This window comes from Pleuronectes platessa, chromosome 6 (genome assembly GCF_947347685.1).
Source record: "Pleuronectes platessa chromosome 6, fPlePla1.1, whole genome shotgun sequence".
NCBI lineage: Eukaryota > Metazoa > Chordata > Actinopteri > Pleuronectiformes > Pleuronectidae > Pleuronectes > Pleuronectes platessa.
The window spans coordinates 8879858-8898535 of NC_070631.1; the positions used below are offsets into that span (position 1 = coordinate 8879858).

Here is an 18678-nt window from a genome sequence, read left to right on the forward strand (position 1 = left end):
AAACATCAAAGTAGTTCCTCATATCAATCATTGCCCTAATAGTAACATTTCTATCACACTATTTTTCCACAAATCAATTGTCGTGTCCTGTTTCAGAGGTGGTCAGAGAGACAACTGTAGCCAGTCTGGCCTTGTTGGTTCCTAAGAACATCTCCAGCTACCCGTCCAACGGAGAGCGCTTCACCGAGGGCCACATCGATGTGTGGTGGATCGTCCACGACGGAGGCATGCTCATGCTGCTGCCCTTCCTGCTGCGCCAACACAAGGTGGGAATCAAGACTCAAAAATCATTTTCTGTCTGAAAAGATTTCACATGACTGAGGAAACTTTTTTGCAAATTATCTACACGAGTTCAGAAAGACACAGAGGGTAAAAGAGAGCAGTGAGAACATTTTGTCCGTTTTGTGTCGAAGGTGTGGAGGAAGTGCAAGATGCGCATTTTCACAGTCGCTCAGATGGATGATAACAGTATCCAGATGAAGAAAGACCTCATAACCTTCCTGTATCACCTGCGTATCGAGGCTGAGGTGGAGGTGGTGGAGATGGTGAGACACTCGTCTGACACATTGTCTGCCATCACAAAGACAGGAGAGGATTCTACCACATTTTTGATTTAATACTTTTTAATTTATATAAAAAATCTACTTTCATCTGTAGAACCATGTTTTCTTTTTTTTCCAACACCTGATATGTTTGAACACGTTTTTCCACTTTAAAGCTTGAGGGCGACATCTCGGCCTACACCTATGAGAAGACACTGGTGATGGAGCAACGGTCACAGATCCTCAAACAAATGCATCTGACCAAGAATGAGAAGGAGAGAGAGGTAAGCAGGAATTTATCATTAGTTAACAACATGATGTTATTTTAGACACGTTCATTATCACTGTCTCTGCTCTGGAACTGGGAATCCCCTTCACAATAAGGTGGTTGTGTCTGGACTTGTTTTCCACAGGGAAATTACTAATTAAATCTCCTCCGCTTCTTTCTTCTTTTTTTTCTCACAACTTTAGATCCAGAGCATAACGGATTCATCCCGTGGCTCCATCCGACGTAAAAACCCGTCGAAGTTACGTTCCCAGCACAGCACTGAGGAGGGAACCAGTCTGGCAGAGAAACCTGAAGAGGAGGTAACGCTGCCTTCTTGTGGGATGAATATCATGTCCCAATTTAAAACCGAAAAAAGGGCTGAAACTATGTTTGAAACATTCACCGTATACAAACAGGGACAACATGACGGCTCCACAACACTGGAGCCAAATTGTCTCATCGCCTCCGGGTGGCTGGCTGTAGAATAGGTCATATGTCATATTGGTTCCACTTCCTCCATGTTAATTGTGGGAGATGAACCAAAGTCAAAGTAAATGTTAAACATATTTTCCTCAAAGGTGGCCTCTGTTATTGTATGTAGATGCTGAGACTCTTGATTAGTCGAGCGTGTGCATCAACAGAACCTCAGCCAGAGAGGAAGTGAAGATGTTACGTCCGTCTTTTTTTTTATCTCTTGTTTCCCCCCCCAAAAAAAAAGAAGGTTTTGCATGTTTTGAACTTAGTTTTGAAAGTGTTTGCAATGTTTGGAGAGGCTGAACTAGAATTTAAAATCTCTGTAAACATCATTTTTATATTTGAGAGGTTTTTTTTCATCTTGCGAAACCTTATTTATTTGATTTTAAGCTTTTAGTTTTTTCAGTTTGAAATATTACATGATATTTATCCCATTATTCATCCTTATATTAGGGCATTTAGCTGATGTTTCTCTGTGCTCCAGCTTGGGCAGAAACTTTTAAATTTTTTTGAGATGTGACATGGTTTGTCTCATCACAAAATGGCCATCACAGCAATGCTTCACTCTTCCCAGTGGCCTCTCTGTGATTTCCCACTGCCGACCGCCTTCCACACTTCCATCTTTACTGACAGGTGTCTCTTTCCTCTCTCTCACCCTGTCACGCTGTCATGTCATGGTGTCTTTGTCTCAGTCTGTGGCTGTCTCCAACTCAAAACAGGTCCAGCTGATCCACAGTAGGAACGCCTCAACGCCAACCAGCCCCACAAGCCCAACAAGCCCCACAAGCCCCATGTCACCTGCAGGGGGGGCTGCCCCTTGGACCGACAACAAGGCTGCGGACAAGGGGAGGAACCTTCCAGCAGCAAACCCAGAGTCAGGAAGGGACCTCTTCAACATGAAGCCGTAAGTCAAACTGCTGCACAGAGAGCACACAAGACACATGACCTACACACAAGGACAAGGGTCAGTGGTAAATATTTGTGCCTATCGACCCATGTTCCAAAGTTAGAGGGGATATGTTGTGTTCCTGTGCATGTGACAAACAAAACTTTGAACCTGAACCACAAACAACTGCAGCTTCCTACCCATATGTAATACTATTGTTATTCTCCACCAAACATGCTGCTTCAGGGAATGGGAGCACCTGTAAGTATTCACATTTTTTGTGACTTCAGTAGCAGACACACTGATTTATAAAACAAAGGGTGACCTGATGTTTCTTCCATCAGGAACCAGACCGATGTGAGACGCATGCACACGGCGATGCGGCTCAATGAGGTCATCACGAAGAAGTCCAAGGAGGCGAAACTCGTCCTGCTCAACATGCCCGGGCCACCGAAGAACCGTGTGGGCAACGAGAACTGTATCCTGCAACCTGCTCTCTTTCATTTACCTTTGTGTCGTCAGATCCGGAAATTTTTGATGCATAAAAAACTCACAACACGAACACAATAAAAACAACAAAAACAATATCGGTATAAGTCGGAGAAAAACTGGTATTATAAAGATGAGGACAGAACAGGTTTTTGTATATTAACATTAAAGCACTTCAGTAGCATGAGAGTCAACAAATGCAGACTTCTTCCTTTACTAACCTTGCCTGAACAAACAAGTATTTCAACAACCTCCACCTATATACTTGATAGTGTCAAAGGTTCATTTTGTGGAATTTAGTGACATCTAGTGATGAAGTTGCATGTAGCAGCTGAATATTCCTCACCCCCCCCTCCAACCATGACAGAGAACCTGTGGGATACTGTAAAAGAAACATGGCGGCCTCTGTAAAGAGGACCTGCTCCCGAAGTGAAAATGAAGTACTTGAATATAAAGGACCCGTTCCAGGGTAAAGAAATATAGTCTAGATGAAACACTAGTGAAAACATGTTTATTTCATATTCAATTTCATGCAATAAATCCCGTTCACCCAAATCTTTCAAACTCAACCGCTTAAATAAATAGCGTTGAACTTATTATCAGTTCAATTGAACCCAGTTGATCATATGATGTGTCAGGTTACTTTGGGTCATCCGACAGGACTGTGATGTACTTCAGAGTAAAAGGTTTGGGAAACACTATTGTTGAAACTCCACGTTGTAATAACATATTGTGTGCAAGTTAAAATGATTCCTTCACTATGTCTCTCAGACATGGAGTTCCTGGAGGTTCTTACTGAGGGTCTCAATCGGGTCCTCCTTGTGCGTGGAGGTGGACGTGAGGTCATCACCATCTACTCCTAGAGGGCTTTTACAAACCCCTGCTCGGACTCTGCCCGCTCCTCCGTCTCCATCGTTCCAGGAAAACTCTCCACACTCGTCCAGTCTGCTGCCACATATTGTTTTCCTCACACTTCAGTGTTTACATCTACTCATGTGGACTGAGCTGTGTTCATTTTTATCAGGATACACAGATAATAGTTTTTCCTGTTCTTGGCTCACCAGCTTGAAAACAGCAGTTAATTCTGATGCTTTTAGAATGGAAAATTCACACAGTTGAAATGTTTATTTGATTGGGATATATGGGACCAACATACATACAAGCATTTCAAATAATAATCTATTTCCTCAAATTAAAATGTTAATATGAAACAGAGTAATTTCATAAAGTAAAGCTAATGAGCAGTAGACAAATATAAGCAACTACTAAGTATTAATATAAATAAAAAACTTTAGTCTTGGAAAACAAAATGCAGAAAATTTATGGTTTATAAACATTCTGACATGTTTTAATTATTGTTCCGTCCTCTTGCTTTTGTTTCCCGGCCATTTGTAAATGAGGAATGTTTTTTCTTTGTATTTCTTTGTTGTTATTTATTATTGATGTTATTTATGTAATTGTTCATCTAACCACGTCTGTCTTTGTCCTGGTCTGTTTTTGTATTTAATTGTATTGTTCGAAGCACACAAGTAATCATAGTGTTAAAAAGGATGCTAATTCATTGCGGAAAAATGTCAGATGAGTTTTTTCATCTGTTCATGTAATATATTCACGTTAAGTAATTGTATAGGGTCCAGTGTTTAGGATTATGAGATATCTATCTGTTTATTTATTTGTCAGCATCACTCTCTTGTTGCAGAGACAGAAAAAAACAAAACGACTAGAGATTAAAATGATCCCATGTTGGACTTCTTTATGAACTGCACATTCCCTTATTTGTTGTGTATTACCTTCAGAGTTGCACAGTTGTGTAGCCATGTTTCCTAGTGTGTCCAGAGATATGCATTTAATGTCACATGAGATCAGCATTTAATCACAAAAGTCTTTAAATCCCTTATAATTCCTTATTGGGCTCAGGGGGAATAATTATCTTAATTAAGCTTTGTGATTATTTTCAAACAAAATGTGCCAATATATAATGCGACAATATTTTTGATAAAAACTTTGAAATGAAATATAAACAGATTTTAGATCAATGTTAAAGAGATCAAACTATATATAAAGACGTAATTTATTTTATGAACCTGTTGTAAGAAATCCATAGGCTTCACTGTCGCTAAAATATTATTTATTGTGTTTTACACATCTTCTATATGTCTCTAAGGGTTAAAGGTATGGATAAGATAAACTTTTATTTATTTTTATTATTAAAAAAATATTGTGAAAGAGTTCTCAAGAAAATACAACGATGTCTACTAATAGAATCTTAGAGGAATCCCTTATTGTGTGTATTTGAGTGTGATATACAATGAATGTTAAGTGTCTATCTTTAACTTTAGAACATTAATTCATGCACATGTAAGTTGACTCACTGTACTTTAGAAAATATGATATCCATTGGGAGACAAAGTGTTGACTTTTGTATGATGGAAGTTTTAATCCAAACATGCACTAATACTGTTGTGTTATATATTTTTGGATCTTCTCCTTGGCCTGTTGCTGCATTAAAGGCTCACTTTCTGGCAGAAATGTAATAATTTGCCTTCACTATGTTTTACAGCACATTTAATGTCTATGTGTTGTTTTTTTATGCTGTAGCTTATATATACAGGGCCTGACCAGGTTCACAAAAGGTACCTGAAAACCAAGAATCCCAAATTCTATTTTTGTTTCATAGGACAATGTTTAATTCTGCAGGAACATTAATCTGCAGAAGTCACCATTTTTAAACCAGCTCCAACAGGGAGTTGTGACTACATGCCCCAGATGACATGCTGTGTGTGTATGTTTGCATGTGTGTGTGTGAACCTGACTTTATGGGCACACTTGTTGAGGAGAGGACACTGTACAGCTGAATATCAAGTAAAGACGGGACCTTTGTAAATAGATGTGTGATTGTAGGTCTAGAGTTTATGTGTATTATGTGAGTCTATCTTTTATAGAGATAAAATAGGCACTTTGTCTTTGAAATTGTAAAGTTGGTTTTATGTTCCACCATGTCTTATGCAATCATGCACAAGTAATGGTTTAACAAAAAGCCATTTTATAAGTCAGCACCAAAATGCAATAAATCATTTTAATACAACAATATCGTGTGTTGTCTTTTCTTTTAGTGTCTGATTATAGATTCACTGGTAATGTTTCACAGGTCCTGTGGTTTCGAGATTTCCTGGAAGATGAATGGACATTTCCTAAACCCAAACACAAACTAAAATTTGTTCCGAAATAAAACTAGTTTAACACGCCATAAATAACTCTTTTACCTTTAAGACATAATATAATTGCTCATCAGTGTCACAGGGCTAACAACATGCAGCCCCTGATATAAGAAGCTGCTGATATTTATTAAAAGAGACCAGCTGTGGTATCCTACTTGTTTTTCAGGTTTTCAGTCAAAGTGATCGATCTGGACAAAACGTGCTGCACTGACTGAGAGAATCAAAGGTCTTTTTGCTGCTCAACAATTTTCTTGCACAATGAATTCCTCACAGGCACACAATGTCATCAGGTTTAAAACCAGTGCAGAAATTCACATGATACATAAATCCTTATAATACCTGTTTTTAATGTATGTGCATTGAACTTCGTTAGAAGACACTTGTTGTGGTGAATGCATCGTTTGGGTTATCACTATCTCAACATTATTGATTCTACAGTCTTCTGTACTTTGTGTCACATGAAACGAGTTTTATAGATGTATTGTACTTGCTGTATTGTGCTGTTACATAATCAGAAACCGCTGATGTGTCCAAACTGCTGCATGTCTTACTACAGCGGTCAAAGTCCATGCAGAAGTGGTTGTCTCTGAGAGGAAGAGTGCTTGTGTTTGTTTAAGAGAGGGAGCAGGCTTGACCGCTGCCTTTTACCTGTCTTATCTAATCAGAGAGTATCCAGACTAAGAGGGAAATTTGTGTCATTTGTTCCACAGAGCCGTCAGGATGAAGACACGGTCGACCAACCTCCGTGTGAAGCTACCTGCCTTTGTCTTTGTCATGGAGGTGGTCATTGTTGTCTTGTACGCTGCCTTTGTCACCTATGATGAACATGCAGATGCCAGGTTTCAGAACAACCAGACTAACCCCATGGACAACGCAGTGTACAAGGACTACCCTCTCTTTACGGACATCCAGGTCATGATATTCCTCGGCTTCGGGTGCCTGATGGCGTTTTTCCGCCTGTATGGCTTCGGAGGGTTGGTTTTCAACTTCCTCACGGCCACTTTTGCCATCCAGTGGGCCATCCTGGTGCAGGGGTACTTCCAGTTCAGCCACGATGGCAAGATACACCTCGGAGTGATCAACCTGATATATGCAGAGTTTGCCTGTGCCGTGGTGTTGATATCTTTCGGGGCAGTGCTGGGTAAGACCAGTCCTTTGCAGTTGCTGGTCATGGCTCTGCTGGAAGTGCCAGTGTTTGCAGCCACAGAATGGGCCGTGCTGAAGTACATCAGGATTAATGATGCGGGAGGATCTATTCTCATTCACCTCTTTGCCTGTTATTTTGGCCTGGGTGTCACCTTTGCTCTGTACAGGCCTCAACTGAACGAAGGCCATGCGAAGGAGAACACCAGCTATCAGTCTGACATCCTGTCTGTGATGGGGACCTTGTTCCTCTGGGTGTTCTGGCCCTCCTTCAACTCAGCGTTGACCCTGAAAGGAGACGACCAGCACAGAGCCATCCTCCACACCTTCATCGGCCTCAGCGCCTCCACGCTCACGGCCTTCGCTCTCTCTGCGATGCTGAACAAAAATGGTAAGATCACCATGGCTGATGTTCAGAACGTCACGCTGGCCGGAGGTGTGACAGTCGGGGCGACTGTGGATATGATGATTTCACCTGCAGCTGCATATGCTCTGGGTATACTGGGCTGCACTGCATGCATGCTGGGCTACAAGTACTTGAGCCCCTTCCTTGCACAGCGCTTCAGGATCCAGGATCAATGTGGAATACACAACTTGCACGGTCTAACAGGACTCATATCCTGTGCTGCAGGGATATGCGCTATACTGGCGGCTAATGAGGAAGTCTACGGCCCCAGTTTTTATGAAATCTTCACCCACAGAGCACCAGTGGAGGGCGACCCCAAACTGCAAGAGCTGCAGATGTTGATCCCCGGTTTGCGGCCCGGTCTGGGGAGGACTGCCCGGGAACAGGCTCTGTTCCAGGTCGCAGCTGTGTTCTCCACCATAGGACTGTCAGCACTGGGAGGCATCCTCACAGGCTTCATCTTAAAACTGCCGCTCCTCGCTCCTCCATCGGATGATCTGTGCTTCGATGATAAGCTGTTCTTTGATGTTCCTCCTGACTACGATGCGCCGCTTAGACTCAAACACAAAACCATCACTGAGGATTCTACTGCCTGAGTGTCATCAATGAATCTGTGTATTATAGTGACTATTAATCAAATGTTTACATCCATTGCATTGTACATAAGTTACACTAGTGATCATGGACAATAATGATAAAATGCAATGACACTGTTTCATACTGAAGGTGCTATTTATTGTCCTGCATGCAATTATGAAAGGAAATTGAGTGTCATAGTCGTAAATTCCCAAGTAGCTGTGTGAAATGAATGGTAGGTGTTCCCTAGTGAAAACATACTGTTTGGGTCATGTTTGACCCATGTGTGTGAAAGTGATGTAGAAATACTAAATGTATGTTGGTTTATAAAGTAAGAAAGGAAAAAGGAAAATGATTACTGCAAAGATTTTTTTCCCTAACCATGTTTCTATTGAATTTTCGAGTTTATGTCAAAACGTATACAGCAATGAACCAAAAATGTAATAATAAACTACTTCATGCACGGACCCAAAACACAGCGATTGGAGCAAAGTACAGAAAAGACACAGATACTAATCAATGGAGAATAATCAATTAAGGAATATAAAATAAAAACTTCATCATCAAAACTGAACATGACAAGAAAAGAAAATTTCAGACGGTCTTATTTCTCTCCTCAGTGTGATGGAGTAAAAGTGTGAAAACGGGTAAATATGGAAATATTCAAGTGCATTCCTTCTCAGATCCACCAGGGGGCGGTGCGGCAAGGCCAAGCACAGTAGCTGCGTCAAACCACCTCCCAGAAGAAGAAGAAGTGGACTAGGAAAGGAGGAAGCAGACGAGGAGAGAAAACGATCTGATCCCAGGCCGCGACCTGCCTCCGACAAAAGGTTACATAACTCCGAATAAATCACATTTCATCCGCGCTCTGTGCGACCTGCCGACACGGAGCCGTCGAGACGAGTCTCTTCCGCTGCGCCACACCTGCGACATTTTGACTGTGGGACCTCAGTTCGTCCATTTCAAACGGTAACGTCGATGTTTGCTAACTCAGCTAGCTCGTTGCCGCCATATTGGACAGCCTAACAAGTTCCGTTGTCCCCCAAGTGAGCGTCAAAATGTTTGACTGCGGACATGTTGGAGTGGTTCTGATCGGACACGCGTGGCCCACGTATTCACTATTATTCACATGTGTCCTTCCACCCGAGTCAAACGCGCCCGCAAAGTCACGATCAGGATCCTAAAATTGAGCTAACGCTGAAGCGAGCGATGTGGCTAGTTAGCATTTAGCTATGTGTCGACTGTAACGCATGTTTATCTTCTCGGATTCCTCCCACCACTCGCGGCTCTGTGAGATTTGTTGACACTGAAATGTTCAATTGGGACACAGAGTCGAGTTGATCCGACATCTGCTGATGTGTGTGATTAGTATTGAACAGCTTGAACCACGTCGTTTTATTTCCTGTGTTGGCTTTTTTTAATCTAATGCTGATCTTCATCTGTCCTGCGACGACACGACATGCTCTTGAACTCGATTAATCATTGATTTAAGTACCAGTTGGAGCTACATGTTGACACTGCAAGTTTCCTACATTTAAACACCGAAATGATTTCTCATGATTATTATTTGTTATATATACCTGTAAATTGAATATTTTTTTGTTTTTGGTAGACAAAATATTGTCTGCAGAGGTCAAATCTGTCTGAGAAACGGTGAGATGTGGGTATTTCTCTGACACGGTACGAACTTAACTATTCATCCACAGAATATGTTTTAGATTTATCAACTTTGAAATCAGTTATATCAGTTTCAGCCCTAAATTGTGATGAGGCCATAGAGTCTACAGTCTCCCAATCTATCAATGGAGTTATTGGTTTCAGCTCCTGGGTAACATCTGATTTGCTTTTTAAAAACAAATCTAGGAACATTTTAAATTCTAGCTTTTAAGTGCATGTTGGTTTTGGTTGGTTAAACTTATATACTAGTGTTAATTGCCAGAAGGAAAGTATTAGAGATATCAGCTGTTTAGCATATAGGGTTGCAAATTTAATCTACGTTAATCATTAGTTTTATTCCCTGAAAAGTGATATAAAAGACTGATAAAGTTTCCTGTTGTGTAAGGCAGGGTCCTCAACCCGCCTGCTTTGTTTTAACCATTGAAAAAACAACCTTCTATTACATGAGTTTAAATAAATTAAACAGTTACGATTGCAAATGAATTCTATGGTGAATTATCCAAATAGTGGCCTGTTATTCTGTTGGGAAGAAAACTTGTGACCAACTGTAACAAAACCATTTTTGCGTCAGCGTGATCACTCGTTAATAGAAGCTTTTTGTTGCTTCCCTTCCACAGGCTCATCATGGCTGATGATTTTGACGTTGAGGCCATGCTCGAGGCTCCATACAGAAAGGTGGGTACAGGACTGCAGAGATAAGGCCTGTTTCACTGTTATGTTTAATTCTAGAGTCCTTTTTATATCTGCTACTGTGACAAAGTTTACTTGACTGTTGTGTGGTGTGTGATTGAGTATTTAAAACGCAATACAGAATATAAATAAATCCACATCTATCTCTCTTTATAGACTTCCCTAATGATATCTCACCTCTACTCCCATGAATTCATCTTTGATTCCACTGTGAACTGTGAAAAAAAGGAAGGTAGTTATTGTGCATATACTGATGTACTGTGGTTCACCTTAGGACTAAAAGAGATTCAACCTAGAACATCCAATCCCTATTCGGTTTCAACAAGGTGAATGCCAATGGTTGATAAGCCCATCTTTACCTTACACGCTATGGAGGCAGTATTCAGGTTTATCTGCATTCGAACACTGGCTCTGGATGTACAGGCATTTACAGTCAGATTTAAATTATTATCCCGAAGAGGGGGGAAAAAGTCCTGCGGTGTACGGCAACAACAAGAAAAGGTAATTCAACTGTCACCAAAAAGTCTTAAACAAGAATCATAAAATGTGTTAGATCAGGTTTTATTATTACAACTTTGTTTCAAACTGTACATTTTATATTTTAATACATGTGGTTTGACAACAGTATGTTTGAAAATGAGGATATTGCTCTTTTCACTGTACAAAGTAACCATGTCATAATTACACAGCGAAGCAACATGCATCACTTCCTCTTGCTTGTAAATATGAATACTGCCTCCTTGCCTTAGTCAACTGTATTGTGAATAAGCATCTTGATTTCTTTTTTTTGCATGCTACACTACATCACAGATATTGATATATTACTAGAATGATTATTCTATTTAGCATCATTTTATTATGAACTGAGTTACTTTTACTTACTTGATAATTCCTTAAGTCACAAGGTTATGAGTATTATTTCTTAATTCAAATACATTGGTAGTGTAACACGTGGCTGAATTGATGGTTTTTAATATACTTTTTTTTTCATTAATTTATTTTCTTGGGCGTCAATATTACTAAGAAGTGTGAATCCCTGTTTGCTTCAGGGCAAGATGTGTGACAGAGGTGGCATCGAGCTCTTACAGTCCAAGAACGAAAATGGGTGAAGATCACTGGACTGACATCAACCACACAGGATCTCTTTTAGTGGCCCGTGGGCCATTTGTGGTCACTTGATTAGGCACAAATTGTGGCACTGGTACGACCTAATAGAAAGGGAATGTTGGAGATGACCTGACAACTTCCTGAACTCAACTAATATGTTGGACACCCTCCCCTTATCTCCTGCTTAGTTGCATTAAGTACTAAGCAGCCTTGTTTAGAGAAACTGGTGGGATGGGAAGCTATTGGGGTGGTGGAGGGACACTGTCTAGATATGACAGTAGGAAGTTTTTTGTATTATTATTAATTGAATATATTCTGCATTTTCTCTTGTCCCACCCCATCCCCTTTACCTTGACGACTTGAAATGTTGCATCTACGTCCTCATGATCTTCTTCTATCAACCTTGCTTAGGATGAGATCAAGTCCTCTCATGCAAATGGCCATGACGACCAGAATAAAAAGTAAGTTTTATTTCACAGAACTACACAAGCTCAGTTTGATTCATACCTGTTGTTGCACCTCAGTAGAGTGGGTTTAACGGGTCCTCTCACAGGAAACGGAGGAGCAGAAGTAAGAGCCGGAGCCCAGGCACTAAGAAAAGAAGAAGCAGAAGCAAAGACAAAAAGAAGGGTAAGAAGAGGAGCCGGAGCCGAGAAAGAAAACCAAGCCGCAGCAGAGAGCGACATCGCAGCGGCTCCCGGAGCAAGGAACGATCTGGGCGTTACAGAGCACGAAAGAGCCCCATGTATGTGATACTTTAAATATACTGATGTATACACCCATTTGCCACTTTACTGAGTACATGTGTTAAATATAACAAAAGGCCCATAATACATTTTAATTAATTTCTTCATAGTCTTAACTACATAGATTCTGAATCTGGCTGATGTGGATGTAAATTGCAAGTATTCCTGGCATGTGCAAAAGCAAGGGCACCCCTACTAAGTTAGACATAGTAAATACCCCACCCCGTCCTCCCCTGCCAGCTGTTAAGCATGTTGGTCGAATTGTTCTGCTTTGGGGTGTGTGGCTGCCAGTAGCACTGGAAACATGGAACAGGCAGAGGGAAGAATAAATACCTTTTTTAAATACCATCAATGCAGGAGGCCGATGTCAAGCAGTCAGTCAACAACAATAATCAATGAAACGGAAGAGGCTGGCTTCGACAACTAAACTGACAAGGCAGACCTCTGAATCCTCTATTAACTACTGTAACCAACACAAGAGGAAGCTTTGGAACAGTCGGTGGTCCAGATAAACATCACTGTAAATCTGTATATAGATGGAAGTGACCTGGGGGAAGGTCAGGTCCTAAGATTCTTAATTAAGACTCCAGACCTGAAAGAAAGTTTACTTACTCTGATACCAAAAGAAGATTATTAGAAGAGAACCATAACTTTTGCACAGTTCACTGCTTTGAAAATCGTGTATATTTATAAAATGGGCCAAATTAACTCCTTCAGCTGGATCAAGAAATTACCTGAATGTCAGTTTCCCAGTTAGTCTGCAGCAGTTGTCAGTTTTTGAATACTTTTGTTACAATTTGCCCACAGACTTACTTATTCTAATCTTTTTATTACAGTCGCAAACGTTCCAAAAGTCGGAGCCCGTTCAAAAAGGAAAAGAGTCCCATCAGGTAAGATGAATATTCACATTTTATATAATTATGTAGATTATTTAGGTGATACACACTTTACATAAGGATTTTTTGTAAGATTTCTGCCAATAGATCCCTTTCACTCAAGTTTTACACACTGGCTACCTACTCTCGCTAGCATAACTTCACCTTCCTTTGCCTCGTAGCCAAGCTAACAAACATCATGCAATCTGTGACTTGCGACTGTGCCTCATTTCAGAAAGCAAATAAAAAGTTTGCTGACCTTAATGAGGAAATCCTGCGGCTTTCGAATGAACTGCGGAACAGAGACTCTATCTTAAGCTGCACAAAATACTCAAGGCAAACATCCCTGACACAGTTCTCTGAGACCCTGCCACCTGTCCTCGGCTTTAATCCTGCTCTACTCCAAACCACCAGTCCTCTTAGGCTGAGGTCTCGTAGTCCGCGGGTGGGAGGGGCTCGTGTTGAGGCTACTTCACCACCTTAACTTAATCTTTCCTACAGCTTCACCGACTTGTCTGATGACTCTGGTACATCCGGCCACCTCTTCCCTCTCTAGATCATTCATTTAAAACAGCGCCTGTTGGCCCAGATCTGGATCTCCTCCCTGCCCTGAACTGGGAGAGAATCCTTCATCCAAGTCTGAGGTTGCTCCCTCGTCACATTGTCCCCTTCAGTCACCACAGTCTGTCAATGACTTCCACAAACAGCAGGGAATCAGATCAGCTCTTCTGAATACTTACATCTACTCTCTCCACTTCTGCCTAAATATGACAGGATCTGCAATATTGGTGATTATAATATTTATGTTATGCAAATTATTCTCTTGCAGGGGAATTTCTTTACCTCTTCAAATCGCTTGAATTTGTTTAACACCCCAAAACATAACCGGACCCCATTTGCGCTTGCATTATTAATTCAACAGCTGGCAAATTTGTATATGCGTTCTCCTCCCCCTCGACATACCTGACGCTGAACATCTTGGGAGCTCCTTTAAATGACCTCTGCCTGGTAGCATTGGATTCAGTTGCCCCAATCCGAACCAATTTCAGACTGATCTTAACCCCAAACCCTCCATCACCTCAAACCTTTTGGTATGGTGTCCCACAAGGTTCAATCCCAGGTCCTATTCTATTTTCCATCTATATGCGCCCCCATGGCAACATCATCAGCAAACATAAGGTCCACATTCACTGCTATGCTGATGAGACACAGCTCCACATTCCAATCAGTCCTAATGGACTCTCAAACATTGAATGAAATAAAACACTGGATAGCAAGATAGATAACAACTTTCTCTAAGTAAACCATTAAATCCAGTGCAGTTGTCTTTGGTCCCACCTCCAGCAGGGATGATAGCACGGCAAACCTTGGTGCACGAGCACTATTTACTAAGTCTGCGGCAAGAAATCTGGTTGAGGTCTTTGACTAAATCCTGAGCTTCGACCCTCACATTAAGGAGGCTGTACAATCGTGTTTTGCAGGAAGGTTGTCTTTTTTGCGACGGCCCCTTCACTTTGGAACAGTCTGCCAGAGAAGATTAGAATCAGTTACCTGTTTTATCTCTCCTCCTAAGACTAACATTAACAATCTTTTAGAGCATGTGTTTGACTTCTTAACCTTCTCTTTATAATTATTATTACAAATGATACAATTTTACAAAATACTCTGTGACTGTTACTGTTTGTTGTAAAGCACTTTTTTTTTTACTTGTACTGAAAAGTGCTATATAAATTATTATTTCACCCATTACCTCTAGATCTTTGCCCACCAAGCTGGGCTGTGACATTTGATGTCACCAAGTGTCCTGTTAAAGTGTTGTCTTAAAATATAGTTGCCATAGAAACAAGTGTAGTTAACAGTTCATGGTTGATCCTGCATCTACTTTGGTCCTCAGCAATACCACCAGCAAGTTTGATGTAGCTCAGATGCGTGATTATCAAGAAAATCAAAAGACTCACAGGTTTGTTATTTAAAAGTTGGATGGATTGAGAATATTCCTGAAGAGTTAGTCTGTTTCCTTCATGTTTTTAACAAGTTTCATGATTTTGTCCTTTCAGGCAACCAATTGACAATCTAACACCTGAGGAGCGGGATGCACGCACAGTTTTCTGTATGCAGCTCGCTGCCAGAATCAGAGCTCGGGACCTGGAAGACTTTTTCTCAGCTGTCGGAAAAGTCTGTCTATTTTCTTGTTTTTGTGAATATATCCAGAAAGTCACTCTGTAGAAATATATCTTAAACCAATCTCTGTTTCTCTCTGTAGGTCAGAGACGTGAGAATGATCTCAGACAGAAACTCCAGGAGGTCAAAGGGCATCGCGTACATCGAGTTTGTGGACACCTCTTCTGTGCCTCTGGCCATCGGACTGACTGGCCAGAGGCTTTTAGGAGTTCCCATCATCGTCCAGGCCTCTCAGGTGGGTGTCCTGACCTCACTGCAATCCCTTCATCCAGTGGGACTATCCACGGAGGGCTCTACATTAGAAAAAGACTCCCTCTGATAAATAGACCAGTTTTAATGTCAGCACACGAAAGATCTCAGGGGGACAAGAATTGTTTGTAAATTGCTAGAAATGCAGTGAAGAGCTTTTATACAAGTATTTTGTTCACCAGCCTCCATTTAATCAGACTTAAGATCGTAATTAATTCAGCTCAATTTACATTCATTTGGAATAAATTGGGTACTTCTAAATTGCAGCTCCTTTTATATATTAATACATATATTGAATTCACAGACTCATGCTTCACTTTCCATGTGTAATTACAGGCAGAGAAAAACAGAGCTGCAGCGGCTGCTAACAATTTACAGAAGGGCAGTTCAGGTCCGATGCGGCTGTACGTGGGCTCGCTGCATTTCAACATCACCGAAGAAATGCTCCGAGGGATCTTTGAGCCCTTTGGAAAGGTCAAAAACTAATTTCTTTTATAAATTAGAATCTCCAAATTTCTGTGCAGATTCCTTTGTTTCAATCTTGTGTTTTTTTGTTTTCACAGATTGAAGGAATCCAGCTCATGATGGACAGTGAGACTGGACGATCCAAAGGCTATGGCTTCATATCGGTAAACAAGGCCTCTGTGTTTTGTTTACAGTGCTGTAGAGTCTGTAGCAGATGTTTACACTCACCACTTTGTCTTCTGAAGTTTGCAGATGCAGAATGTGCAAAAAAGGCCCTGGAGCAGCTGAACGGCTTTGAACTGGCCGGGCGTCCGATGAAGGTGGGGCATGTGACGGAGCGCTCGGACTCCTCTACGGCCAGTTCCTTCCTGGACAACGACGAACTGGAGAGGACCGGCATCGACCTGGGCACCACCGGGCGTTTACAGCTAATGGCTCGACTAGCCGAAGGTTTGTTTTAAGGAGCACGAAATAAGCAATTCTTATTTAAAGTTGCAATACAAACAATTCCTTTTAACCTTAGTGAAGGGTGGGGAATTGAATTTTTTACTTGGGTGAAAAGAACAATAGTCAACTTTGTTTTCAAATTCTTTTTGGAGGGGGTCTCCAGTAAGAAAACAGCAGAGGAAATTAATATTGATTTTGTCGTCTAACTTGTGCCAGTTTCCCAAAATGCCACCGACTGTCAGTATTATGAAGCAAGTGTCTGATTTAATCTTCGAATTTACACTTATGCAAAAACAAATGTATTTTTCTCCCTCAGGAACTGGTCTAAAGATCCCCCCCGCTGCTCAGCAGGCTCTGCAGATGACTGGGTCCATACCGTTTGGAAACATGTCTTCTCAACAATGTAAGACGTTAGAGGATTGACCATTCTTAGGTATCAATAGACTTGTTTCAAATAATTGTTAATCGTTGTAGCTGTCCCAACTCCAGCTCAGAGCCAGGCCATGAACCTCCCCTCCCAGCCGCTGGCCACACACTGCCTCCAGCTGTCCAACCTGTTCAACCCACAAGCGTAAGCATTTTGTCTTGTTAGATCGGCTCATGTTTTTTGTCATGATAATCATGCGTGTCCTCCAGTGGCCTGAATGTGGGTCTTTGTGTATTAGTGCAGGCCATACCAACAACTTACAATCACACTCCTAGGGAAAAAAACTGCTTCCTTAGTATTGACCCTGTACTACAGCTTGGCTGCTTGTGGGGAAAAAGGGGGATTTCACACTTTGCTTGACACAAACAAAAAAGCCTCATTATCTTCAGGTGAACTTTAGTAATAGTTGTTACACAGAATGAGAGCTGGACCATCTTTCCTGGTCAGTATTAATAGTAGTAATGAACTCTTTCAATCGTTGACATGTCAAGATCATTTTAAGATTTGCTTGATATTAACATCTGACTTGTTTTCCAGGGAAAACGATCCCACCTGGGCCACTGAGATCCAAGACGATGTGATCGAGGAGTGCAACAAACACGGAGGAATAGTTCACATTTATGTGGATAAGAACTCGACTCAAGTAAGTTGAAGCACACAAAATGTCACATCGTCCAAATAGAAGATTTGACTCATGTCCGTACTTGGGTGTGTATATAGAGGATAGTGTTACGTCTTCGATTTCAAATCTGCTATGCAAAGGGTTGTTGTAGGAATCTATTTTCTGTTCACACAGGGTAATGTGTATGTGAAGTGTCCCTCGATACCAGCAGCGATGGCAACCGTAAATGCACTTCATGGACGCTGGTTTGCAGGTATGTCTTGAATCCTTAACTATATAGTTCACTTAACACAAAAAAATTTGATGTTTTCTTTAGATTGTAACCACTTCTTTTTCTTTCCCTTCCAGGCAAAATGATAACGGCTGCCTACGTCCCCTTACCCACCTACCACAACCTTTTCCCTGATTCTGTAACGGCGAAGCAGCTTCTAATGCCGACTCGTCGATAGTCAGAGACGTGCTTCTGAAGGGCAGTGTAAATACATTTGTTTGCATTCATGGAGCTGTCATTGAAACAGACGCATCGAAGTTAGTTGGCTGTGCGTAATAAAAGTTGCCTCAAGTTCAACATTGAAAACTAGGTTTTGTTTTTTTTAGTTGCTTTTCAAAGTTTTTGTGGGTTTGTGTTGTAACTATCACTGAGAAGTAATCTGCAGGTATCTATTGGTCTGTATGTTTTTAAATATTACCGTCTTATCTGCTTGTTTAAATCCAGTTTTAGATTTAAAATTGCAGAGTCACAAAATGTGTTGGGTTAATAGGCCTTAAATGCCAAAAGTATATTAATGTCAACAATAATCCTTTGTACCTTTTTACAGCCATAATTTCATTTTTTGTATGAAGGCTCCCAATAAACTTGGCAAATTTGACTTTTCCATTCGTCTCCTTTTTGGGAGTCAATTCCAGGATCAAATATAAATCTTTCTAAAGGACCCACTGTTTCCCTGAATTTTTTTTTTCAGCAATAAATTTAATTTACCATAAAACGTCTTGAGATTTTTGTCTAAGTTAAGAGTTCTGTTTTACACCTTTAACCGGTCAGAAACTTTTTGGGTCGTTTCAGCTCTTTGCTACTGAAGTGAGCCTTGTTCCTACCAAGCGCATGTCCTGTGATCTGAATAATAGCGATGAAAAACTTATTTCAATACAGATTCTATCAAGTCTGGATTTATGTCCTGTAGAGTTCAAAC

General features: G+C 41.0%; 3 protein-coding genes across 11 annotated transcripts in view; all 3 read left to right on the top strand.

Moving 5' to 3' along the window:
* The window catches only part of slc12a5b (solute carrier family 12 member 5b), a 30217-nt gene extending 26089 nt beyond the window's left edge, over positions 1–4128 (top strand). The window contains exons 19-26 of the mRNA XM_053425614.1: positions 97–266; positions 414–545; positions 719–826; positions 1014–1130; positions 1977–2188; positions 2417–2431; positions 2515–2648; positions 3431–4128. Of these exons, the coding sequence (XP_053281589.1) occupies positions 97–266; positions 414–545; positions 719–826; positions 1014–1130; positions 1977–2188; positions 2417–2431; positions 2515–2648; positions 3431–3522 (980 nt within the window). The 3' untranslated portion in view covers positions 3523–4128. The remainder of the gene's footprint in view (positions 1–96; positions 267–413; positions 546–718; positions 827–1013; positions 1131–1976; positions 2189–2416; positions 2432–2514; positions 2649–3430) is intronic.
* A 2281-nt stretch (positions 4129–6409) lies between these two features.
* On the top strand, positions 6410–8518 carry rh50 (Rh50-like protein). Its single transcript, XM_053425613.1, has one exon. It carries the CDS (start codon positions 6598–6600, stop codon positions 8020–8022), a length of 1425 nt encoding a protein of 474 aa, XP_053281588.1. The 5' UTR covers positions 6410–6597; the 3' UTR covers positions 8023–8518.
* A 213-nt stretch (positions 8519–8731) lies between these two features.
* On the top strand, positions 8732–18362 carry rbm39b (RNA binding motif protein 39b). 9 transcript variants are annotated; one of them, XM_053424162.1, is made up of 17 exons: positions 8751–8971; positions 9615–9682; positions 10297–10354; positions 11888–11937; positions 12030–12221; positions 13059–13112; positions 14992–15057; positions 15155–15272; positions 15361–15513; positions 15864–16001; positions 16091–16156; positions 16238–16442; positions 16756–16842; positions 16914–17010; positions 17404–17509; positions 17663–17741; positions 17837–18362. In XM_053424162.1, exons 3-17 carry the CDS (start codon positions 10304–10306, stop codon positions 17935–17937), a joined length of 1563 nt encoding a protein of 520 aa, XP_053280137.1. In that variant the 5' UTR covers positions 8751–8971; positions 9615–9682; positions 10297–10303; the 3' UTR covers positions 17938–18362. The 9 variants fall into 9 exon arrangements, with proteins under 9 accessions (XP_053280135.1, XP_053280140.1, XP_053280141.1 ...); XM_053424163.1 differs by having other exon boundaries at positions 8760–8832; XM_053424164.1 differs by having other exon boundaries at positions 8783–8832; positions 9615–9655.
* Positions 18363–18678: the final 316 nt, after the last annotated feature.